Source organism: Clarias gariepinus, chromosome 21 (assembly GCF_024256425.1).
Source record: "Clarias gariepinus isolate MV-2021 ecotype Netherlands chromosome 21, CGAR_prim_01v2, whole genome shotgun sequence".
Taxonomy (NCBI): domain Eukaryota; kingdom Metazoa; phylum Chordata; class Actinopteri; order Siluriformes; family Clariidae; genus Clarias; species Clarias gariepinus.
Window position 1 is genome coordinate 15,856,507 of NC_071120.1, and position 25,945 is coordinate 15,882,451.

Genomic DNA, 25,945 nt, shown 5'->3' on the forward strand with positions numbered 1-25,945 from the left:
CAAACCATTCAAGTAAAAAAATGAGATGCTCTAAAATCTCCTGGTAGATGGCTGCATTGACTTCAGCCTTGTATAGACATGGCAGCTTGGTGGCATAGTGGGTAAGCACTGTGGCCTCGCACCTCCAAGGTTGAGGATTTGAGTCCTGCCTTTAAGTCTTCCTGCTTGTAGTTGCATGCATATTCCCCCCATGCTAAGTGGTCTTCCTTCAGGTATTCTGGTTTCCTCCTCCAAATTAGGCTACTTGGCATTTCCAAAATGCCCCTAGTGTGCAAGTGAGTTTGAGTGTGCAAGCTTGACCTGAGACAGGTGACCCTGTACATGATAATTCAATCCAATTTTATTAGTATAGTGCTTTTAATAATTGACATTGTCGCAAAGCAGCTTTCCGCAATCAAAATAATTATTTTGAGAAAAGCAACTTCCTGAGATGGTACTAGGAAGAAACCTTAAGAGGAACCAGACTTAACAGGGAACCCATCCTCATTTGGGTGAAATGAATAGCAGGGATTTATCCGGCACCATACTGTGTGTTAGGAGGCTGGAAGGTAAGTATAACAGGAGATGTGTTTAAGTTAATATGGAGTCCAGTTCGTTATTGGAGGCTCAGGTAGACTGTAGGAAACTCCAGTCCTGAACTATTGAGTGACTGCAGTCACAAGTCCTCAGAGAACAGCTGTCTGCATTAGCCGAGGCCAGGACTGCCTTCGTGAAAAAGTGGAACCGTCCCCAGTCACGACACGCATCCCAGGCAGACCACAGTGACGAGATCTCCAACCAGGAGCAGGACACCAGGACAAGTCAGACAGGTCCAGAGGGCAGAGGGGGTCTGAATCGCTGGCAGCTCAGGAGCGACATGTGTAGCTCGATAGAGAGAGCCAGGGAGGGGGGGAAAGAGAGAGAGAGGGAGAAGAGAGAGAGGGAGAAGAGAGAGAGAAGAGGAAAGAGCAGAAGAGAAGTAAAGATAACCGTTAGGTATGGTCACAGTCACACAATGTATAATGTGAATGTATATTTCATGCAGTGTGCAAGCAGGGACTCTGGCAGGAGTAACTATGACAGCATAACTCAATAGGAGAGCCAGAAGGAAACACAGACATGAGGGCTTCCTGAGATGTAAAGCAAACAATCACCTCTCACAAACCTGAGTGATCAATGAGAGTGAGGAAGACAGCATCTAAACATACCAGTTCAGCAGGTGAATTAAATGACATTGATTATATTTACTATATTGAATATTGTATACCAGTAAACTGGTTAATGGGTCATGGGCACCCAAGGCCATGTCTGTGATAATCATAGGCATGATACAACAGAAAAGCACAAACTGCTTGAAAAAAGTCAATGCTGGCTATGACAGTATTAAATCACAAAGTGCCACATATGGGGCCCAGCAGACAAAGAGCACAAGGTCACCAACCCTGTGTCTGAATTACTCAGATCCCACTTCAAACGAGCTCCTATGGACCGATCCCGATCACCCAACCAGTCCTATCCATGGAGGCTCCATTTCACAACTCACAGCACCCGAAGGATCCGATGCCAACGTCCTGGTGCTAGACACCACTGCACACCCTTAGATGCCTTGCAGAGCCATACCCCAAGAGGCACAAGGGGAATCCAAAACCTCTGGTGTTCATTTGTGTACTGTATATGTATGTTTGTATGGGCCTGACAGTCTTATCCCAGGTGGTCACTAAAGTCTCTAAACATAAAAATTACAAGTGTAAATTGCTCGGTTACTCACAGTCAAATCATATTAGATCTGAGATTTTAATATTGAGACTGAACAGATTTTAATAGCCAGAACCAATAGTCCATTCTACAGTGACCTTCAAAAGTCTCTGTGAATAAGTGAGAAGGAATAGGTGTTGGGGAGCTTCCAGCTGGTTCAATACACCAGGACGTGGAGTGACGGCAGCCTCGTTACTGTAACAGGAGCAGATAAAGGAAAAAACACCTGGAAAGTGCGCCTGGCTTGCTGCCAAGATTACATTCTCATCATATCTTCCGCTACAGACAGAGAGATAATGACGGAGATGGAGAGACGGCAGGTTGTGGTGATAATTGACCAATCAAGCTGACGCCAGGAGTTCCTGAATGTGTCACCTCTTAATGATGTGCCTTTCCTTTGTCTTAACGTAGAGCTCACACAAGTGCCATATGCAAAGACTATGCATGAAGTGCTTTGGGCCTTAAATGTGAACAGGTGGACTCCTGTCTATTCCTAGTGACATTCACGGTGGTGTCTGTGTATGTGTGACGACCTGTCTCCGCTTCTGAAATAATCTCTTTTACACAGACTTTCTTCGGCTTTCCCCTGCTGCTTTGAAACCTGCACGAGCCTTTAGCCTGATGATTGAGTTGTTTTTGTGGTCAGTAGAGAATTCACCCTCCTCTCCGACTGTCTTTTTAATGCATCTCTGTCAGAGCTGTGAATTCAGCATCTTAAACAGTTCCACAGCCTCATACGTACACTACGTGTCTCTGTTTTTGTGCCTTTGTCTCGCAGAAAAAAAGCAACACAGCTCACTTCCCAGTGTCTCCTCTGGATTTTAAGTGTCAGGATGATGGCAGGTGATATGCCGCATTCGTTGCCTTCTCAATGTGTGTTAAATCTCTCTAATACCACAGCATGGTTGAATCCTCAAATTCTATTATTCGGAAGGTGTGGATTAATTTGGTATAACAGCATGTAGCTTTTACAGTAGTTAAGCTTATTATCGCACCTGTTTGCATGCGTTGTCATTAGGATTGTACCAGTACATGGATTCTTACCGTATAAATACAGTCTTGCTTTTACTAGTGCTGTGAGAATGTTTTTTTTTTTTTTTTTTCATTTTGGTTCATTAGCTTGTCGCTAAGGACCCGTCTTGTAGCAACAGATTCAAATATCATGTTAAAGATGAGAATTCAGAGGAGCAAGTCTATGTAAAGTCTTGAGCATTACATTGTGAATGCTAATTAGCTGGTTGAGGTTAGGTCATTTCCAACCCCGCATTGTTCAACAGACGAAGTGTGAAATTGGACGTTGGAGTTTTGTTAGCAACATGCTAGGCAGCTGACTTGGCTGAGTGATGTACTGTGTATATTCTTTCTCAAACAAATGAATATGTCTGTATGTTGATGAATTTTAAGCTCATACAGTAGGACTTAATTAAAGGTAAGAAGTTTAACTTTTTTTTTTTATGCTGTGTGCTGCTGTGATGATTTAAGGTCACTCTAAAAAAAGGGAAAAAATGTCACAATTGGGAATATTTGGGAGAAAAGCATTCACTGAGTTGTGCAAAAAATATTAACAGTGCCATCACTAGTAGCAAGTAGTGCAAATAATAATAATTAAAAAATATATCCTTATTTATTATTACACTTATTCCTAAAAGAACCGTGGTTTGCACTATTTGATATTGATAGTGCTTTTAGTATTCTTAAACAACAATGTTCAGTAGGTTAATTATTTGGAGTTAATTGTATTTCTTTACTGTTTTGTGTTTTTATTCAATGTGAAACTTTTTTATAACTGTATCGAAAACATACTGACTTTAAAACCAAGCTACATACCAAACTTTTGCGTGGCATGGTCTGTCAAGTCTTATTCATATCATCATAATATAAACAGCAATAAATATACACTACAAGTCAAAAATCCTGTTATTTATTTATTTATTTTTTTATTTCTTTTTATGTTGTAAAACGATGCTATAGGTTCAAAATATGCAGTAATCCTCCTTGAACAGTTGATATTGATACGTGTCTGCTACTTATGCTCTGTAATGCCGCCTTCTTTATAACGGCTTTAATCTGTGGTGATGTGAGTGATGTTTGAGGCTGGTAACTCTAAATGAGCTTCTCACCTACAGCTGAGGTAGGTTTTGGTTTTGCTTTCCTGGGATGGTCTTCATTAAAACCAGTTTCATCATGATGCTTGATGGGTTTTGCAGATGTATTTGACAATGCTGTTTTTGGCTCTCTTCCAGAACAGCTGACCTTCATGTCTTAAACTAACAACTGACTGTTGTTTTTTAATTGCTTAAAGCCATATGTGTTATTTCATAGTTTTGAAAAAATTCTATATTTTTTTACATTCTGGAGTCTAGAAAATGAATCCAATCCTTTGACTGGCATTATATATTTGAATGTTTAAAAGCCAGCATTCTACTTATTTGTAACTTAATTTAAATCTATATACAGTAAATGCACATTTTCTTAAATGTTTTAGTCATACTGTTTTTTTTATTATTATTAATAATTATACATTTTTTTGTCTTTTGCATGACTTGTTCACTCTGGCTAAAACTCAGGTAGATACTACAAGGCTTATAGTGTTCAAATCCATTGTACCATGTAAAGTGTGTATAGTGAAGGGCATGTCAAATTTGACTTTGAGGACTTTTTTTTTACTTAGAGGACCGATCTGTTATCTACTGTAGAGCAATGGAGTAGGTTTGAAGGGGCATTCTGTGGAATTAGAAAGAGTACTTTTGGTATTTGCATGCATTGGTGACTCAGTGTTGGGTTTCTCGCCTGGCATGTGAAAGACTCGGGTTCAAGTCTCACACAATGCCCAAAACCCAGCCACTGGATAAAATTGGGGTTGTGTCAGGAAAAGGGCTTCTGGTGTTAAGTTGGGTGCGTATAAGGCGACCACTTAAAGAAAACAAGCCGAAAGACTAACAACAACTTTTGGGATTTACATGTTGACTTTAGAAATGTTTTTCTTAAGATTATATTAGTTTCTATATTAGGAAATGGTAAATTGACTTCAATTATAGAAGCAACATGTAATTGACAAAATCAGCTGAAATCAGTGACCAAATTAGTTGCCACTAAATTTGTTGATTATTTGGTGATGTCATTGCATAATTTGGTGTGTGTTTGAATGCCTCATACAGTTGTCTGATCATGCAAGTGAAAAATAAAATTGATGCTTTTCGGTTTTTCTGTCTGTTAATCGCAAATGCTTAAACACTTTAGTCATAATTTTATTAAATAAAACATAATTTTTTAAAGATATCAATTTAACTTAGCTCGGTGGGACTGCAGAAGCTTCATACTGTAGAAGCAGGAACATTTATAGTGATCAAGACCGACTTTAGGCTCTGTATGCATAATTCTTACACAAGTTTTAGTTGTGCTTATGCTTGTAGTTATGTCTGAGATTTTTAAATATGGAAGTGTGCAATTTCTACAGTATATTAAATCCTTTAACTCATCTCTGAATATAACCCTGGTGTGCATTAAAAAGCCCATAACATTCATTCGGAATGTTTAAAACCTTCTGCACATTTACCTTCGATTTCCTGTTTTATTTCAATCCCTTTGTGTCACTATATAGAGCTGAAATAACAAACATGGATTACTATCTGCACTGTAAATTCCACATATTTACTTTAAAGGTCTTCGGGCATTGACAGACGAAACTACAGTAGTATCTGACGTATTCTTCCCTTTCTACTGTATAGTATTTTTGCCTTGAGCTAGAATCATTTTACTGAAGAACTAAATGGGCTAATACCTGTAGCCTTCATCATCACTGCTGGAAAAAGGCTTATCTGCAATAAATCTCATTTTGTGGTTACAGCACATTGTGCCAATATATTTGTGTAAAAGTCACAGTTAAATTGAACATAACTTACGCTGCCAGTCTGCAATATCTACTGCTGAGCAAGCCTTTATTTATTTCTCTACCCGATTTATACAGTATAATTTCCTCCATTAACTTACCGTGAGTGGAAAAATACCTGAGGAAATAGCATTAGTGTAAACAACCTTAATTTAATCACCAAGGTGACTAAAGTGAGATTTTTTTAAACTAAGAGCTTTTTTTTTTTTTTATTCAAGGAAAAAGTTGACCATGAAATCTAAATATACCATATAATCTAAATGCAAGCTGCATTTAAAATATCTGTTATTTTCTAAATCATAATGTATATACAGTATAAGTAATATCACACTAGAGGAGGTGCTGTTGTACTGAATATCAGCAATGGCTGTAATGCGTAGTTGTAGGCATGAGGGTACAGCCCAGTGTCATAAATAGTAAAACAAACTTACATAAAAACAAACATAAGGATTAACTTCAAGACTTCAATGAAGTCTGCCTGAAGTCTGAAACCTATGCACATGAACAAATGCTGAATTTTTTCTTTTAAGATGCTTTGCCAGGTTTTTTACTGCCGCAGCTGCTTGTTTGTGGGTCCTTCTGCCTTCGGTCTTGTCTTTAGGTGTAAAGCAGCTCTATTGGGTTAAAGTTTTACTTTTGTCATCAGTCAGGTCATCAGTTAACACCAGTGACCTGCGTCCATTTACACTTTTTTCCAAAATTTTCTCCCCAATTTAGTCGTATCCAATTTCTCCCCGTCACAGACTCCCCTGATTGAGCCGTGATTAATGTTGGAGCACTAAGTACCTCTCATCCCTCCCCTTTGGGAGAGCTCGGCCAATCAGCTCTCTCTAGACCTCCGGCTGCGAGAGGTTACAGCATCACCCGGGAACCAAACTCGCGATCTCCGGATGATAGGGCGAGCACTTTACCACTGATTTGGATTACGAGCTGTTCCTCTCTTTTTACATACTTTTTCTCTTTTACTCATTTTGGTGTAAAATTTATTTTGGTTTCTTCAGTCCAAGTCTAATCAGTTCATTCTGTTCTTGACTGTTACCAAAAGTGTGCACATTAAAGCCATTTCTTGACTACCTCCTCAAGAGTGTTTTTTTTTACTTGACTAGATGTTTTGAAAGTGTTTTTCACCATAAAATGACTTCTGTGGTCATCCACTTTAATTGGTCACCGTGTTCCACCAGGCCTTTTGCTGTTGCTGAGCTTGCCAGTTAATTGCTTTATTTTTAAGAATGTTCCAAACTGTTATATTGGCCTTGCCCAATGTTTTTGCTCTCTCTCTCTCTCTGTTAAATGGGTTTATTTTATTTTATCATCATTTTATATCATTTTTATATGAAATTTAGCATCATATACAGTATATGTTTTTAATGATGACCTCCTTAACTAGCATAGACATCTTATTTTTGGACCTCATACTGAGAGATTGTGTAAACAGGTACCAAATGCAATTGTAACTTTCAGAACCACCTCCAGGCCTTTTATCTACTGTACTTGATCAGTCCTACAGTAATGAGGGAACAGATGACACCTGCCCGTTCAACCGATTGTCCTGCCCCAACAACATTTCTGTTTTCTGTGTCAAAGTGTATCTCTAATTGAAGACTAAGGACCGCTAAAATTCTGTAAATAAACATTTACAATATACAGTATATACCAAAATAAACCAAATTCAGTACTCAACAATTAACAATTACAAGTAACAATTCACAGTAAAGGTTTTAGAAAGAAACAGACAAATTCATAGCAATGGTCTTTTTATGTAGTGCTGGAGGAGTACAATGTAACAATCACAGGTATTTGTGTTATAGCATCAGTGATGTTCAGGTGATGAACACTTTCATGTCGTTGAGTAGGTAGACCTTCCTTGCAGTGACTGTTTTGGCGTAAGTTAAATGTTGTTTAACATTTTAAAATGCTCACCCTTTTCTCAATGAATAAAATCACAAAGCCATCTCTATCTTACAAGATGTATGAAGGATGTATTCTTGAGTGCTTTGTGCATTTAGGAACACCGCAGTGATCGTGAGCTGTATTCCGCACTATTGATCACTGTCTTCCAAAGGTTCCATTGTTTAATCCAAGCTCAAATGTCATGGTATCTGTTAGGACATTTGTTAGGACACGAGATTTAGAGTTTTAATTGATGATAAATATGTTCACTAAAGAAAACCTGATACTGAAACGTCAATTGACGCCTGCAATTTTCTCATAGCAAAAACAAACTAAACTGTGTTTAACATTTCGCAGAAGTCTGTACTCTTGCGCTGAGCGTCCTTGACCTGGGGCGTAATTGTCATAGCTTTCCCCATTATCCAGGCAATAGTAATTAGTTCAGCATTGGAAGCTTTTTATTGGCTTATCCAGTCACGGTAAATCACAGACTAAATTAGAATTACGGAAGGCAGATGTGAATGGCCCTGAGAGGATGGCGAGCAACAGATCCATACAGGCCATCGGTTATATCGGTCACAGCATGCTAATATATCCTCATGAACAACTTCTCTTTAAAGTCCTCAAGACGCCAGTTGAAGTCGATGGGAACTACTTCAGTTTAGTAGATTGCCCTTGAAGGAAATCTTACTTGCGTTATGAAACCTGAATTTATTTGAGCTTTCAACCGCGCTTACTTATGGCAGTAATTTTAAATTAATTGACTAGTAGCTTTTATTGAGCAGTTTTTACAGTAGGTCTATGCTTTTAAGGGTGTTTTGTTATTAAAAACTTACTCAGTATGTTAATTACTTAATAGCTTCTAGATACAAAAAAAAACATAGAAGTAAAATCTCCATAGCTAAGACTGTAGATTCTTCTTTGTATGGATGTGAAACTGTAAGCCTTAAATACAATAAACTCTTTGATGAATGTGTTTATGTAAGCATGTGACATTTAATTTCATGCCATTTGTCATGTCTGTTGTCAGTGAGACAACATTAATATGGGTCAATCTGACAATAGGGTGTTTTGTTTCGTAGGACTATTTATCTCAGTCTGGCAAGCTAAATACACATTATTATACAACTTTTTGTGTCAGTATGAATTGAATTGAACTGAACTCATTCAGATAAGTTCAGGGTGTAGCCTGCCTCGTGCCCTGACCCTCCTAGGCTCCAGGTCCCTGCGTCCCTGAATACAGGATAAAGCAGTATAGAAGATGAGTGAGTGAGATACCTTCATTTAGGGTTAAGCATCCTGCAGTTATATTACAAGTATCATTCGTTTTTTTAATTATTTTTTTTAGCTGATTTACTGTACATTTACACATTTATTTACATCTAGGACATATGCACTCACCAATTTGGTGTAATAGGTACACCTGCTCATTTGTGCAGTTATCCAGTCAGCTAGACCTGTGAATCGTAGGTAGACTGCCGATTCAATTCACTGTTTGGACACTGCGATTTTCAATTTGATCCAGTTCAATTCTGTCTGTCTGATTTTTTTTTTCAAGCAGCTATATGTATTATAAGTTATTAAATGTTTAAAATAGGGTTGTTCGGGTTTAATCAGTTATGCAGGTTAGTCGAATTTTTGTTGATTAAATCGATGGGTCAGTGTTTGTTAGAAGATAGATACTGTACACACTTTTTAAACTATTAGCAAAATGGTAAATGCACTAAAACTAAGAGAGTATATATTTGTTGTCTGTTTAAATGCAAATCACTTTCATCTTCTGCATTTTACATTTACAGTACATTCAGGCATTCGGCAGACACCCTTATCCTCAGCGACTTACATTTTTATCCCATTATACATCTGAGCGGTTATTGGTTATGGACCCAACAGTGGTAACTTAGTGGTCGTGGGGTTTAAACTTGGGACCTTCCGAATCATAGTCCAAGGCCTTAATCACTGATACGGGATGCAATAATGTCACCTATTGGACTGTATTAGGAGACGATTGTCAGAAACAAAAGATAATAGGTTTGGATGAAAGATTTAAAATATATACATATACATAAGATCTACATGGTAGTTTGGAATAATTTGAAAACTACAAAATATAGTTGCTGGGGACAAATCAGACAAAAAAACATTAGTGCTGTCAAATCAACTTGCATTGAAAATCGTAATGCCCAAACATCAAATTAAATTAAATCTACAGTCTGTCTGTGATTCATCTGCCTATTTTGAAACTACTAAAAATATTTAATAGGCAGTAAATTGTTGTTGATAACTTGAGTTGTTGATTGTCATGTCCTGTAGTCTAGTAGTCTGGTAGTCATTTTTCCCCAGGTGATCCACTCAACACTCCAGTCCAGTAAGCACCAACTCAAAAGCTCAAATGAAGAAGTGATAATCTCACAAAACACGAGTACTTGTGGAAGATGCAAGTGATTTGTATTTTCTCCTAAAGAAATCCACTGCGTGATATTATGAAAAGCAAGTAAAGAGCTTCATATAAAGACCACGTTAAAAATCAGAATAGGAACATAAGGTAACCTCTTAATGGATGTTGATCATGGCACGGTTGTTGATCATGAAACTGGTCAAAATATTTCAGAACCCAGTGAGCAGACAGAAGAGCAGACAGCTCGACTGGTTCGGGCTGACATGAAATAAAATAACCATTTTTTACAACCATGGCAGACAGAAAATAATCATCATACACAGTGTGTCAAACTTTGAGGCAAATGGGATGCATCAGCAAAAAAAACAAAAAAAACATTGTGTGCTTCTCCTGTCTGTCAGAAATCTGACTGGAGTCTGGGTCTATACTATAATCACAGGCTCATCCAAACTGGACAGCTGAAGACAGGAAAAATAGCAGTTATTAATATACATAAAGCAGGCAGTAAAAATACTTCCTAAAACCTAGGAAGGTTTTCAGTGCTTTTCCTCATCTGAGTCAGCTCATCATCAGTGTCAAAAAGTGTGCTTTTGGACCACATGTATGCTCATTAGCCAGTACTGTATAGAGCAGTGTTCCGGTATTATTGATCCTTGCTGTTCTCCGAATTCATCACTAAGGTACAGTACTGTCGGGTTCGGTTAGATTCGGCAGGGTGGTGTACAGTATCTGGAACACTGTTGAACAAGATGTCAGTGTCCCCCCTTTGATTCTGTCTCCATCAGCATACATAATAAAATCACAGTTAAGAAGCTATTTCATGGGGACTAGAAGATGAGCTGCTGTTAGGGCTTCCAAGCCACCAGTGATAATCCTGTTAAAAAAACGATTCATAAAACTGTGTGTGTGCAAGAATGTTGAGGTGAGTGCCTGTCTGTATGCATGCCAATTATTATTTTAATCTGTGAAGGTTTTTTTTCCCCCTTTTCGTCCCTGTGGCAATGTTGTCAAATTGAATTGCATAAAAATAATCTTTCATTTGGAATTATTTATGGAAATTCTGTAAAGCAGTTTTATTTTAATAACCTTCATGCACCGTATTGTATAACGAGGCGAGTAGAATAAACCCTTCACTTAAAAGAGCTCTCTATTCCTGAGCATTCATCCAAACGTCATTGCTTATTCAGAGGGGACACATGAATATCCTAATATCTCAAATGATTCAAGATATTTTTATTATCTAAACTGTCATTTTGCTGAGTTATGTGTTTTTTCTTTGAATGCTATAAAAAAACAAACAAAATAGTATTAAGCCTATTTCTATATACAGTGGGGCAAAAAAAGTATTTAGTCAGCCACCAATTGTACAAGTTCTCCCACTTAAAAAGATGAGAGAGGCCTATAGTTTTCATCATAGCTATACCTCAACTATAAGAGACAAAATAAGAAAAGAAATCCAGAAAATCACAATTTATTTGCAAATTATTGTGGAAAGTAAGTACAGTATTTTTTCAATACCAAAATTTCATCTCAATACTTTGTTATATACCCTTTGTTGGCAATGACAGAGGTCTAACGTTTTCTATTAGTCTTCACAAGGTTTTCACACACTGTTGCTGGTATTTTGGCCCATTCCTCCATGCAGATCTCCTCTAGAGCAGTTATGTTTTGGGGCTGTCGCTGGGCAATGTGAACTTTCAGCTCCCTCCAAAGATTTTCTATAGGGTTGAGATCTGGAGACTGGCTAGGCCACTCCAGGACCTTGAAATGCTTCTTATGAAGCCACTCCTTCGTTGCCCGGGCGGTGTGTTTGAGAACATTGTCATGCTGAAAGACCCTGCCATGTTTCATCTTCAATGCCCCTGCTGAGGGAAGGAGGTTTTCACTTAAAATATCACGATACATGATCCCATTCATTCTTCCCTTTACACGGATCAGTCGTCCTGGTCCCTTTGCAGAAAAACAGTCCCAAAGCATGATGTTTCCACCCCCATGCTTTACAGTAGGTATGGATGCAACTCAGCATTCTTTCTTCTCCAAACATGACAAGTTGAGTTTTTACCAAAAAGTTCTATTTTGGTTTCATCTGACCATATGACATTCTCCCGGTCCACTTCTGGATCATCCAAATGCTCTCTAGCAAACTTCAGATGGGCCTGGACATGTACTGGCTTAAGCAGGGGGACACGTCTGGCACTTCAGGATTTAAGTCCCTGGTGGTGCAGTGTGGTACTGATGGTAACCTTGGTCCCAGCTCTCTGCAGGTTCTTTACTGTTTCTGGGATTTTTGCTCACAGTTCTTGTGATCTTTTTGACCCCACAGGGTGGGATCTTGCGTGGAACCCCAGACCGAGGGAGATTATCAGTGGTCTTGTATGTCTTCCATTTTCTAATAATTGCTCCCACAGTTGATTTCTTCACATCAAGCTGCTTACCTATTGCAGATTCAGTCTTCCCAGCCTGGTGCAGATTCACAATTTAGTTTCTGGTGTCCTTAACAGCTCTTTGGTCTTGGCCATAGTGGGGTTTGGAGTGTGACTGTTTGAGGTTGTGGTCAGGTGTCTTTTAAACTGATAACAGATGCCATTAATACAGGTAACGAGTGGAGGACAGAGGAGCCTCTTAAAGAAGAAGTTACAGGTCTGTGAGAGCCAGAAATCTTGCTTGTTTGTAGGTGTAAGTGTAAAAAAAAATTAAAAAAAACCAACAGCACCCAGTGAGCAGTCGGAGAACAGCAGCCAGACTGGTTCAAGATGACATTAAATAAAATAACTACTTTTTACAACCGTGGCAGACAGAAAATAAGAAAGCACCGACACAGCATGTCAAACTATGAGGCAGATGGGCTGCATCGGCAAAAAAAACATTCTCCTGTCAGCCAAAAATCTGCGTCTATACTATAATCACAGGCTCATCCAAACTGGACAGCTGAAGACAGGAAAAGTAGCAGTTATTAATATACATAAACCAGCTGTAAAAAATACTGAGTTCTTCCAATTTCTCCTGACATTGTCAGCATAACCTAGGGAGGTTGTTAGTGATTTTCTTCACTCAACACATCTTCACCTAAATCTTAACCTGTCAGATGTGTGCTTCTGGACTCCATGCGTGCTCAGTCTATGTAAAGGTAACCAATAATTAATTAAAGTCTAAATTAGAGGTGCATTTATTATATCTTATATAATTGGTATATTGTCTATACATGATCTGTTATCACATAGAATTTACATCTGGATACAAACTCGGATGAACGTTGACTGTAACTGTCAAACTAAAACATGATTACAATTTGAGAACCAGAGATACATAAGGGTCAGTCATGCAGCATGCAACTTTACAGGGATTTGGCTGGATTAGAAATCTGTTAAACATGAGCATTGGATCATAAACCAGTGTGTGAATGAGAAATAATCAGCTTAGCATAACTTCGCAGAGACAACACAGTTGGTGTACTATGCAGTTTGGAGATGCAGCAAAGGTCTTAAACAGGGCAGGCTGTAAACGTGCAATTGGGTACAGTTGAGAGTCAGTAAATATGTAAGCTACTCCAAGAAAGCTGGAATACCGGGTCCTCTACCAAAAAGTCACCATTTCAGAAGAGTCAGATTTTTCAGGCTAAATCAAGCAAAGAAAACAACCATAAGGGAAGCACATGAAGCAATGCAGCCATCATGTGTAGTTCCCAGTGCGTAAGCCTCTGGAGACAGTGTTATGATTGAAGTTGCTTCAGTTGGTCAGGTCTAGGCTCAGCAACGTTATGTGGCGATAAAATAAAGTCAGCTGATGTGCTAAATGTACTGAATGACCTGATTATCACATCTATGAAGTTGTCATTCCCTGATGGAGGCATATTCCAGGACTCAAGCATTTACCCAGAAAGTGTAGACACTGCTCAGCAATCATTTTAAAACCAGTAACATTAAAATCATCTAGGTTTTAGGTGTTGCCTGACATGACTCCACAAGACCTCTGGGGTTTCCTGTGGTTTCTGACACCAGGATGTTGGCAGTGGATCTTTTGAATGCGCGGTGGGGCCTCCATGGATCGGACTTGTTTGTCCAGCGAATCCTATGGGTGCTCGATCTGATTGAGATCTGGGACCAACATCTTTTTGCCTGCTAAGCCTCATACGTGGCAGGCTGTGATGCATTGGCTGTTCTGGTGCCTTTCTGTCGTGGCCAGCGTTGACTGTTTTTTTTGGCAGTTTACAGTATGCTGCATTGACTTTTCTATAGGATCAGACTGGGTTGGCTAATCTTTGATCGCTTGTGGACATAGATGGACACATTTTTTTCGGCAGTTTTCTGGTATATAATTACTTTTACATGATTCACCTAGTGCTTGTGTTAATGTTATAGTTGATTGGTGTGTGTGTGTGTGTATATATGAAAAAGACACAGTACAGGTTTAGTGGAAACCAATCAGGGAATGGTCACTATGTCACTATGTCTATGGCGCATCCATATATATAGGGGCACTTTCTTAAAAAGTCTTATAGGTATTCAACATATAACATTAACTTATTTTGTTACATGTTTTTTTTTTTCATCAATCTGTTATTTTTGTGCAAAATAATAACTGCTTTGTTCATGTCTCACCAAACGAGAAAACTCGGCTAGATGGTGGATTTTTAGATGGTTCTACAGAGTAATACAAATTATAGCAGTACATTTCCTGTATCATTCTATACCATATTAATTGTCTAACGTTGATCTGGTTGATATTTTAATTGATAACCTGATGTTGCTGAAACTTAAAGCTTTAAAGTGAGTATAAGTAAAAAAAAAAAAATTATCACATGCATCCTTTGATCTTAAATGTTCCTACAGGAAACTCGTAATGGCAGGGTTAGTGGAATACATTCAGAGAGAGAATGACTGGATATCATTGCCATGTGTTGTCATGTATATCAAATATCATGTTGAGATGATGAAACTTGTATCAGACAAGCCTAGACAGAATGAATCTCTCTTTTTTTCAGTCTGTGTAGTTTTCTTATGAACTTTAGTGGCACGGTTCTCAAATGATCTCATATAAGATGTTTCTTAACCAGCAAGTAACCAGATGTGGATAAGGTTCGCTCGTTCCTTCGTGGAAAGATGGCTACTCTGACAACAGCTATTGGACTTCAACTATAAATCAGTTTTGTATCAAATCTCCGCTAAAACTTTTAATAGTATGGTAATACTTTACAAAGTCATCGCCTGGGGTTCCTGCACATATGCTCCAGATGCAGTATATAAAGCAGTTCGATTAGAAAAATGCTGGAGTACATCTTTAATGATGCACAAGCAGCTTGCAAGCGCAGATGTAGGTCGCATCAGCAGCTGGAAGGAAATTTATCTTATTCCCGTTAATAAGCACAGCCTCATAGGAAGTGGTGTTGGGTGACTGAAAGCTCCCATCTCCACCACTGCGGCTCGCTAGGAGTGTGTTTTCTTAGAGTTTCGAATTGCATCCTGTATTGCAACAGGACTTATTTCATCCTTCCCCTACCTCATGTCTGATACAGACACACTGATTTATGTATAGCACGTCTGGTGAAAAGCAGATGCCACTGCAGTAAGTCAAATCATGTCACGTTGTCCTCCATCCCTCCTTCACTGGGTGTAAGGGAGAGGGCTTGGCATGCTGATTTGTCCTTGACAGATGACTGCTTGTGGTACGGAGGCAGGGCGAGAAAAGGATGGTGAAGCTTGTATGTGCACCTACACACACACACACACACAGATCTAATATGCCAACCTGCTTCACATCGACATGGAAAGGCCTCCAGGCCGAGAGAAGGAGAGAGAGGAAGGGAGTGATGGTGGGATGAGAGATCAAGAAGGTGCATCAGGGTTTCAGCAGTGTGTGTGTTCTTTTGCTTGTCAGCTTTTCCCTGCAAGCTCTGACTTTATTATTGACCTTCATCTGTATTCATGCCAAGGTAAGCTGTTACTGCTTCACCTTACTGCTTCATCGATTACGGCAGTACAGATCTCTCTCTCTCTCTCTCTCTCTCTCTCTCTCTCTCTCTCTCTGTTATTCATTATGCTGCATTTGCATACATTCTGCAGTTTTTACTACTGTACCTTAAAAGGAAAACCCTATTGGTAGTTCCCTTATTTAACTAATTTTCTCCATCACACTGGACTCAATTAATTCATTACTAGAATCGTCAAAAACAACAATAAAACCCCTAGTAAACCCACCAGCTCAGTGTTTACTAATCCTGTCTAGGGGCAGTTGTTAATATTGGTTAATAATAATGCATGCTGGTCCTGGTTTGACCGAAGCGCATCTTTTTATGAAAGCTACTCTCAGCGAGATGTGAGTCCATCAAATCAAACTTCTTTTATCTATCAAGAAGTTCTAGCTCTGCTAATGGTTTTCCTTCTGACTGGGGTTCATCCATTACAGTGTACAAACAAACATTAGCGAGAGCACTACTGTATCTGCCCTCTTCCTTATACAGTACACGTCTGGTTAGTATGGTCAAAGTCAAAAGAGGAACACTGGACAATCCAGACAGATTTCAGTCATTTTCCTGGATTGTTTTTGACCTTTTTGTTCAGTTGGCAATTAGGTAAACAATTTTTTGTGTGGGGGGGTTGCATGGGTGGCTGTGATGCCTTTCTGTCATGGGCAAGCATGGGATTTTTACTTCATTGGTTTTTCTGTGGGTTTGGATCAGACAGGATGTCCTTTGGTCCTGGGCATGGATGAGCCTTGGGTGCCCATGATCCTGTCTGTCAGTACTTTATTGGTCTATATTTGGTGATCAATGTATTTTGTTCATGTGTTAATGCTGTGGATAAAATATTCAAGACCTGCGTTTGTGTGTGTAAACACACCCAACTTTCACTTGTTTCAAAATATGTATAACTGTCAGCTGAAGTGTTGACTTAGATTTTGGAGACCACAACTTGACCAAATCTGTATCAGAAAGTGAACTTTACAGATTCCAAAAATGACCACAGAAACATGTATCTCGTAATACCGCTCAGATTTACGTCCCTTTCAAACGCGCACCGTTTTAGTGTTTATGTAAAAAAGCCACCGCTGAGCTACACCCACCAGAGAACAGCAATCTACAGTAGGGAAGGGGATCTTCTTGTATGAGGTCACATATTGTGGGAGGTCTCTTTGGCTTGTTTAACCCCAGACAATACAAAAAGGAAAAGAAGACAAACCAAGAAAAATACAGGATGTTTTTATTAGTTTGTATCCACACACTGGAGACTTTTTTCACAATATGTCCTCTTTAATGTGTAGGATGTGCGCTGTTGGGTTAGTCTTGAAAGGAATCTGCTTCTGGTTGGAAAAGGGTAGAATGAATCGATGGATGAATCAATAATGCTTCATGACTAAAAACACTTCCTTTGCTAGGATTTGCATCCCTGTTAATCATGTTGCTTTTCACTTCAATTCCAGTTTTTCATCTCTGGTTAATAGAACTCGTGTTGCAACTGCAAGGTGCAAAGAGCGGGTGAAAATGAAAGGAAGTACACGCGCGTGTGGCAGCGCTGTGGTGCCAAGGCGAGACAAAGAAAGCTGTTTTTAGTCACCACCTGAGATCAAGGATGATCAGCATCAGAAGCCTTTTGAAAAATATTTGCTTAGGCTTATCAAAGCTGACGTTCTTTCCAGCACGCACGCATTCCCTTCTGTCCGTGTCCCCGTCTCTTCTAGGTGTCAGGTTCGAAGGAAGAGGATTTCTCGTGGGAGGAATGAGGAAGGTCTGTGCTAGGAAAAGGAGTGGGTGTGGAGTTTTTTTTTTTTTTTCTCAGTTCTGGGTCCATGTATCTGTGCAGTGTGAATATACTCGTCAGTAGTGGCCCACTGGGGGATAGTATCACCGTGGCAACCACAGCTCTCTGCAAATCTGTACTGTATGTGTGAGCCAGGTGGTTTCTCCTTGTTTTTCTTTTCTTTGCTTATATAACTAATAATAAAAGATGTCCCCCCCCCCCAAGCTATGTAATATAGACACCGAAGCTGTTTTATGAAGTGCTGCTGTCGACTTGTTTTAAAATTCTCCGCAGCTCAGCTCCAGATTCGTGCTCCATGCTGCTTTGTGAGTCACTCATTTACTGTACACAGTCACTTGTGATTATGTCGTCTTCGACATTGATATTATGACACATGGCAGAGACGAGCATTATATTTGTGAGATTTCTGTACACGACTGCACATAAGGAATAGTACATTTTACCAAAGATGACTCATGTATTTGTTTGCAATGTGCCTTTTAAGTGAGGATATGGCTGCAGGAGGAAGCGGCGCACTGTAATGTATCCCAATAATGCATAATGATGTAAATACAAAGAGACAATGTGCAATAATATGAATCCCTGTGCTGAATAAAGATATATCTGCTACATTAATCGAAGTAGTCAGGGTCTTATTTGTACCTGAGATGGCTGAAAGTCTCCGTTATAAGGACAGAAATCATAACAAGGTGCTAAATGTGATTTTGTTAATCTGTGTGGTTGTGCCGTCTCCCGTCAATTCAGCCCTTTTTAATATTGGAATAAAAAAGAAAACACATAATAAATCTAATAGCGATTACTATCTGACAAATTATGAATCATCGAGCTGACTGTATGAAATCTCTCATTAAAAAAAAGCAACACATTTCCTTTGTGTTTGTGTATTTCTGTAGCTTGGATTATTTGTACACATTAAATTTTACGCGATTCTGCCGCTAATTCAGGGATTTAGCCGTGGCGTGTTTGCTATGCAGTGTTTGCTTCATTGGTTTCGCCCTGAAGCTGAATGTAATTTATCTTACATATAAAAATATCTGGGTGGATTTATTTCAGTTGCAAGTGGAAAATATAGTTCCAGTATTATATCGCCTTCGAAGCCTGAATGTGAGGCCTATGGGACACGTTATGGAGCTGCACTAGTTATATTACTAGCAGGAGCGACACTACTAACTCCCTAATAACAGCTCTCTTGATAATAGTAAATGTTCAGGCATATGGAAAAAAAACAAATATAAACCAACATTTTTATTGAATATATTGTTGATTACACTAATTCAAACCCCCATGACATGGCATAAGGCAGGCATTTCCTGAAAACACTCAACATTTCCTGGTATGGGGTTCTTTTGTATGACTGATTTGTTGTAATTTAGCTGCTGATCCCTGGTTCTCTCCCTGTGTCTGCAGGCCCTGTATTGGTCCTGGCTTGGGGAAGATGATCCAGTGAATATAGACCCTCACTCGTCCTAGCCATGAGCCATCAGGAGGTGCCGCTGGGCTGTGAGCCAGCTGAGGTGACCGAAGCCGACCTGGGTCGCCGAGAGCAGCCCTCCTCCCAGCGCAGACGACATGAAAACTCAGGCCGATCTCGCCATCATCACAACGGTAATGGCGGTGAAAATCAGTCCGGGTCACAGAGGCAACGCCGTCACGAAGGCTCTGAAGGAACCGGACGACCACGCAGCTCTCGGAGGACGCCTGAGGAAGGCGATATGGAACAGCAGCAAGTTCTGCGGCCGATCCCACGGCCGGCGGTGAGCCGCTACCGCAGGCAAGGAGATACAGAGGCTCGGCTGAGGGCTCAGCAACAGCGGCAGAGGCAGAGGGAGAGGGAAAGACAACAGAGGGAGGCAGAAAGAGCGGAGCAACAGCGTCTGGAGGACGAAGAGGATGACCACAGTGCCCTGGAACGCTCTGCCAGTACAGAGAGCGGCTTCCACAATCACACAGACCAGGCCGAGGGTGACGCTGTCATGGCGTTGGAGGCTGAACCTGAGGATGAGGGTATGTACGGTGTGGCACTGCGACCAGAGGCGGAAGAATATGCAGAGAGTGCGGAATCTGAGCAGCAGCCCCAGTACCCTCCTCAACCCCCTCCACTTCCCCACGAACCCCTGCAAAACATGGAGCGGCCCACCAGACTCGAGGCCGAGGCACTTAACCCCGGTTACTCCAACTATGTTTACGCCCAGCCTCGTGCTGAGGATCAGCCCTATTCCGAGCCCTATGCTGACTATGAAGTCCAGGAGCATGTCTATGAGGAGATTCCAGGAGCCACTGAAGGGGACACGCCTCAGCAGCGTCGTGCAGGACTCCGGCTCCTGGAACGTGATTCATACGGGCAGCAGGAGGCTGTGGGCTCCAGACTCCATCACTATGATGAGCGTTCAGATGGTGAATCCGACAGTCCTGAGAAGGAAGCTGAATTCGCGCCTTACCCACGCACCGACAGCTGTGAGCAGGATGAAGATGCTGAGCATGTCATGGATGAAGGGAAGGAGAGTTTGCGTTCACGCAGCCTGGAGCACCCTGCACCTGAACAGGGAAAAGACAGACACAAAGACGACGAGCAGACAGATGAAGGAAAGGATCTGGAGGCAGGGAACGAGGGAGGGAAAGGAGAGGATGGCAGATCCACCATGAGCAGCCCCTCTGAGGAGTCGGCTCAAGTCAGGAGCAGCAGGCAGAAGAGGGATGCCATCTCTCTGGCCATCAAGGACATCAAGGAGGCCATTGAAGAGGTGAAGAGCAGGACAGTGCGCTCACCGTACACGCCAGACGAGCCCAAAGAGCCCATCTGGGTGATGAGGCAAGACTTGAGCCCCAGCATGGAGTCGGACTTACAGCCACCACTAGGGGGAGATGTAAGTAAACAGTATGGTCATGATCAAGGTGCTTTTTTATTCCATGAAAGTGGAGTTGTATTTTTTGATAAGGGAGGTCAATTTATGGGTAAACCTAGGTCAGTTAATACATTTTTATTACTTTATGCAGTATGAGATACAACCTTTGTGAGTTTTTGTATATGTATTTACTGTACATGGTTAATGACATCATTTTGATTAGAGATTCTATGTTAATTGTTTACATAGATGCTGAAAGCATTTAATCAGGATATAATTTTTCTGACATGCGCAAAACGGTTCTGCCTGCCGTAAAGCATTTTAGTCTCAAGAATTCAGTCTTATTTATGATTTGCTAAATGCTTTATTATGTGTGAAGAACAATGGAGTCATTCAGTCCCCCTTACTCAACCAGAGACCCAGTGGATGAAGGTCCAAAGTAAATACTTGTGGGAGAGAGTTGTTCTCATTGAGTTTCCTGGAATATCAGGAATAAAATAAAAATTTCCTTCCCCGGGCCTCAAGAGTATAATTATTCAAGCAAAAAAAAATGATCAGATCAAATATTTATTAATTATTTAACAGATTATTAAACAGATTATCAAAGGTTTACACCCCCCTACCGGTTGTGTATTCCTTCTGATCAGGCCAGGTCAAACTGACAACAAACATCTGCTTTATTATTATTGCAGTGATAAAGCAGATGTTTGTTGTCACTAGGATGGCACAGACGCCCTTCACCTCCAGGGTCGAGGGTTTGATTCTCGCCTCTGGTTTGCATATTCTCCCTGTGCTTAGTGGGTTTCCTCTGGGTGCTCTGCATGCAGGTTAGGCTCATTGGCGCGTGTACCCCACTTGGTGCCCTCTAGCCTGGGATAGGCAAATATGCAGATGAGAAAACACGCGTGGTCACAGATTTCCTTTAAGTATAATGTGCAGTCGTCCAGCGACCTCCTTTCCGTATGGTACTGTAGACCGGAGAGGGTTCCGAGTGCTTTTGTGTTTTTCCCCGGTTTTCCATTTATCATGCGCCCGCTGCTGGGTGTGCAGTGGTGCGAACACGTCCCTGCACAAGAGAGTATTGCTCTGTGGACAAATCTCATGCCTGAGGAAAATACAAGGTGGCTTAAACACACACACACTGCACCGGCTTTACTTTCCTCAGTCAGCAGGACTTATCTGTATTCCGTTCTGGAAGCCTACGACTCGTGCACAACAGGGCTTGAGCGACGAGAGAGAGAGGGGAGAGAAAGGTTATGATTAGTATTTCCATGTAGTCACAATGCAGTGTTGCACTCACCTTTGTCACTGTATAATATATTGTTGATCTAATAAACATCCTTTTGCTGTATGGAATTATTCTCCTACTTTACAGATGCTATTTAATTGTACCCCAGGCTGCTGATCATCCTGTGTCATCAAGAAAATTGATATCTTTCTCAGACACATAATAATCCTAAGATGTGTATTTAGGGTAATTTGTTTCGTTCTGTTTCCTGAATAAATCCACCACATTGTTGCACTGAATAAACAGCAGCTTCTGGTGGGTATAGCTGTAGTACAGTGTAGCATAGTGTAGTCATATCGTTTATCTGAATCTTATTCATCAGAACACATAATTGCCGTTTTTGTGTGTGTTTCGGGAAGAGACGATATCTATCATAAATGAAGCATTTTTATGCACTAAATATATTCTGTCCGTCCCGGGGAAGAGATTCAGAGTGTTTTCCAGTTTAATCGAGTCCGCGAGATCTTTCTCATAGTCTTATGGTGTCGCTCTTGGTGAAATAATGATTCTGGCATGTGGTCCCTGACAATTTGTATATTTTTTATCATTTACAAAATGATCTTGAGATAAATGTCTTCTTGTTATCTCTTACTTTATAGCAGCTGTAAACAGATGTTTCTGAGACAGAAGTGTTTTTTTTTCTTCCCTCTTATGTCGTCCAGAAGAAAAAACGTAGTTTGTCATGTTATCAGTAAACAACTTTAGTAAATGTCCTGACTGCTATAGAGCACTTGACGCCGTTGATTAATTCTAGAAGCACACTTAAAGGAAGCACCTTTTTTAAATGAGTTATTAATGCTGCATCTATAATACAAGTCCCTGCTAATTTGCTGATAATGCATCAACTTGGATTAATATATAAACCTTTTACAGACATTTGACTTTCATGACTTCCGCCACAACGGCGGATGGCAGAAATAACGCTTAACCAACGTAAAGTGACTTTATAGTTACTTTTAAAGAAATTTATTTTTGTAACTTTGCTTTTTCCTCCTGCTTGGTGTGTTTCCTCTAGATAATCTGGTTTCCTCCCACAGTCAAATGACGTGCAGATTAATCTAATTGGTGTTCCCAATTTGCCCATAGTGTGTGCATGAGAGTTTTCGAGGGCACTGGTGGCTCAGCGCCTGCCATGCCGAAGGCCCGGATTCGATTCCCAGCCGGTGCCCGAACCCCAGCCACTGGATTCAGTGCTGGTCCCAAGCCCGGATAAAATGGGAGGGTTGCGTCAGGAAGGGCATCTGGCGTAAAACCTGTGCCAAGTTGTAGTGCGGACCGGGTATTCCGCTGTGGCGACCCCTGCTGCTGAGCGGTCGAAAGAACAACAAGTGTGCATGAGAGTATTGGAAGATGCCGAAAGTCTCCTGGAAACGGCTCCAAGGCCTCGGTACCTTTACCACGGTATGCACCGCCTCACTGTAGGCAGTGTTCATATTTTTCACGCAGATTCTCAAACATATACTGGAACAAAGCTTGCTGCAGACTCCTGCAAAAAGAGTCAATTAGCTTGAAATGATTTGTTTAGAACAGCAGAATTTCGTAACAATACACAGCATAACTGTGTTACTTAATGGAGTCGTATTAAATCTCTTTCGGAATTGTTCTGCCACGTTTTTCAAACTTGGTCCTCACGAACACTTCGGTATAAAATAATTCTCAACTATGAATACTTTTTCCGTCGTTATTTTCAACAACAAATGCACAACACAACTTCCTGTTCACTACTGGGGCTGGAGCTGTGCCCTGTCGACGAACACAAATGCATGTTTGAGATACGCGAGTCTCAGTGCTGTATATTTTCGTGCACATAATATAATATAATATAATAAACTGGCAACTAATTTGTATCCAAGTATAAATCCCGAGATGGAACTGCATGTAGTACCATGAAAATGTTTCACATGCTTTATAAGGCTTCTCCAAATTGAGATAACTACTTCATTGACTCCTGCATGTGATGTCATTCACCCCTGTGAGTTTATCACGGCTCTTATTTTTACCTTCCACAGTATAATTTATTTAGTGTTGGCGAGCGCACACAGAAAGAAACGGCATGTAAATAATTCAGTGAGACTCGCATAACAAACACCGGAGGAGGTTCAGTAAAATAGCTTTCGTCCATAATAAGCTCACATCAGCACCGATCCTGTGTAAGCATAGCCCGAATTTATGGAGCAAATTTTAAGATTTAAATGTAGTAAAGTGCTCTGTTTTATAGCCATCATTAAACTCCCTGAAGCAGGTATTTGAAATGACCTTAGCATGACGTCGGGTAATCTTAGCACTAATGTAGATCTCATAAAGCACGCGGAGCTCCCGAGTGTCCTGATTTGTTCTTTGTGATATGACAATATAAAAGCAATATCAAGATATACACAATTAGGGCGTGATACGTTTGTAATATCGTCCACCTCTAATTGGAGACTAATCAGTTCTCCGCTGCGTTATTAACTAAGCAGACTTTCTTACTCGTGTAGCGCTTCAGTGGAAATGACGGACGTGTCTCGGGTAGGTTTGTAACAGGAGCTCCTTCTCATTTCAAGCTTTAATGTATTCTGATCCGTGTCAGGGCTACACCGGAGTTAGCCAGACGTCCTGTCACAGTCACCTTCTATTTTCCTCTGCGCAGTCTTTTTTTTTTTTTTTTTTTTTAAGAACTACAAACTTTTTCTGTAACTTTCAAGGATGGAGAACTTTTGGATGTACCAGGAAGATGGGCAAAATGAAGATGAGGTCAGAGGGGGGTGCATTTCAAATGATGTTTGCTTGCGAATTTGCTCTGAAAGCATCTGTTTCTCTTCTTTTACTGAGTCTTTAGATTCATTTGTCCTGATGCCTTAGGTAGAACTTACTCAGCATCAGGGTAATGATGTTAAAATGCTCCAGAAATAGAAATGGATGATCTATCTACTTCTATCTTTATCCGCTCTCTTGTTGATACTGGAGTGAGTCTGCTTTTTCTCTCCGTGTTATACCTGTAAGGGTTTATCTATTGCTGCCTGAAGCGAACTTTATTTCTTTTATTTTACCCATAAAGCACACTAAATTGAGCAGTTTATGAGGAAATGCATGTTAGAAAAGGTGTATCAGATTCGTATGAGCGTTTAGGGCTTTTAATACTGTTATGAACTAGTGGTTGTTTTTTTTGTTTTGTTTTTTTTGGATACTATTCCCATCCCTAATACCAAACGCATGTGCAGTAATCTGAAACTTAATCGGTTGTCTCTGTAATGGTTTTATGTAATGTTTTTACACTTTTTTTTATATTAGTACAGTTTCTGTTTCTGGGTTGAAAGTCATCATTATGTACAGTGGAATTGTTTATAGAGACAATTATGGGAATCGGTGGCTCAGTGGTTCAGTAGGTGTCTCGTCTGCCATGTGGAAGGCGCGGGTTTAGTGCCACAAAGACGATTATATATTACAATATAATGTTTATTATAAATGAATACGGTTTCTATAATGAAACATTAGTTAGAGATGTCTAAGAGTGTTACCATGAGGACAAGACATCATTGTGATGACATTGGTGTGTGAGATACTGTATATCTTATAGATATTACTTTACTGTATATTTTAAAGTCTAATTCCAATATTAGTTGCTGTGGCAAATGTTTTTCCTATTACTTTATCTGGCAGTATAGATTTGGCTGCTTTGCGTAACCCTTCATCTCTATTTGTGTCGTCTTTTAATCCTGATGCATCACATTAACGATCCTCTTTCTGCTCTTTCTCAAGTCTCCAGGCCCAGCTCCCACCTCTCCACAGGGGGCGGAGTCTTCCAGCAGCAACCTGCTGCAGCATGAGGGGAGTGAAAACTTTGAGTCTCCGTCTCCCGCTGGCAAAGAGGTACGAGTCCAGCATGGGACTTCAGGGGCCGATGGCGTGGTGGTGTGAGTGTGTGTCTGACTGTGTCAGAGAGGAGGAAGTACATGTAATATTGAAATAATTTAAAGGAACACTCCACCATTTCCAATATCGTACCAATTTTGGCTATAGTTCCAGTAATGAAAATATTACAATCAAGCTAAGGACATATTATGATAAACAGAATGAGCAGCTCACCTTTCATATCTTCTGTTCCGAGTCGTTTGTTTGAGTCGACTCGGACTAGAAGAGTCATTGAGAAGAACCGTTCAATCCTGTTTC

The 25,945-nt window shown here is 40.3% G+C and overlaps 1 protein-coding gene across 5 annotated transcripts in view; it reads left to right on the top strand.

Annotated features, from left to right (window-relative positions):
- apba1a (amyloid beta (A4) precursor protein-binding, family A, member 1a) overlaps positions 1–25,945 on the top strand; it is a 67,277-nt gene that overhangs the window by 25,281 nt on the left and 16,051 nt on the right. For all 5 annotated transcript variants that reach the window (XM_053481128.1, XM_053481129.1, XM_053481131.1 and 2 more), the window contains exons 3-4: positions 19,073–20,529; positions 25,535–25,645. In XM_053481128.1, coding sequence (XP_053337103.1) covers positions 19,138–20,529; positions 25,535–25,645 — 1,503 coding nt within the window. In that variant the 5' untranslated portion in view covers positions 19,073–19,137. The remainder of the gene's footprint in view (positions 1–19,072; positions 20,530–25,534; positions 25,646–25,945) is intronic.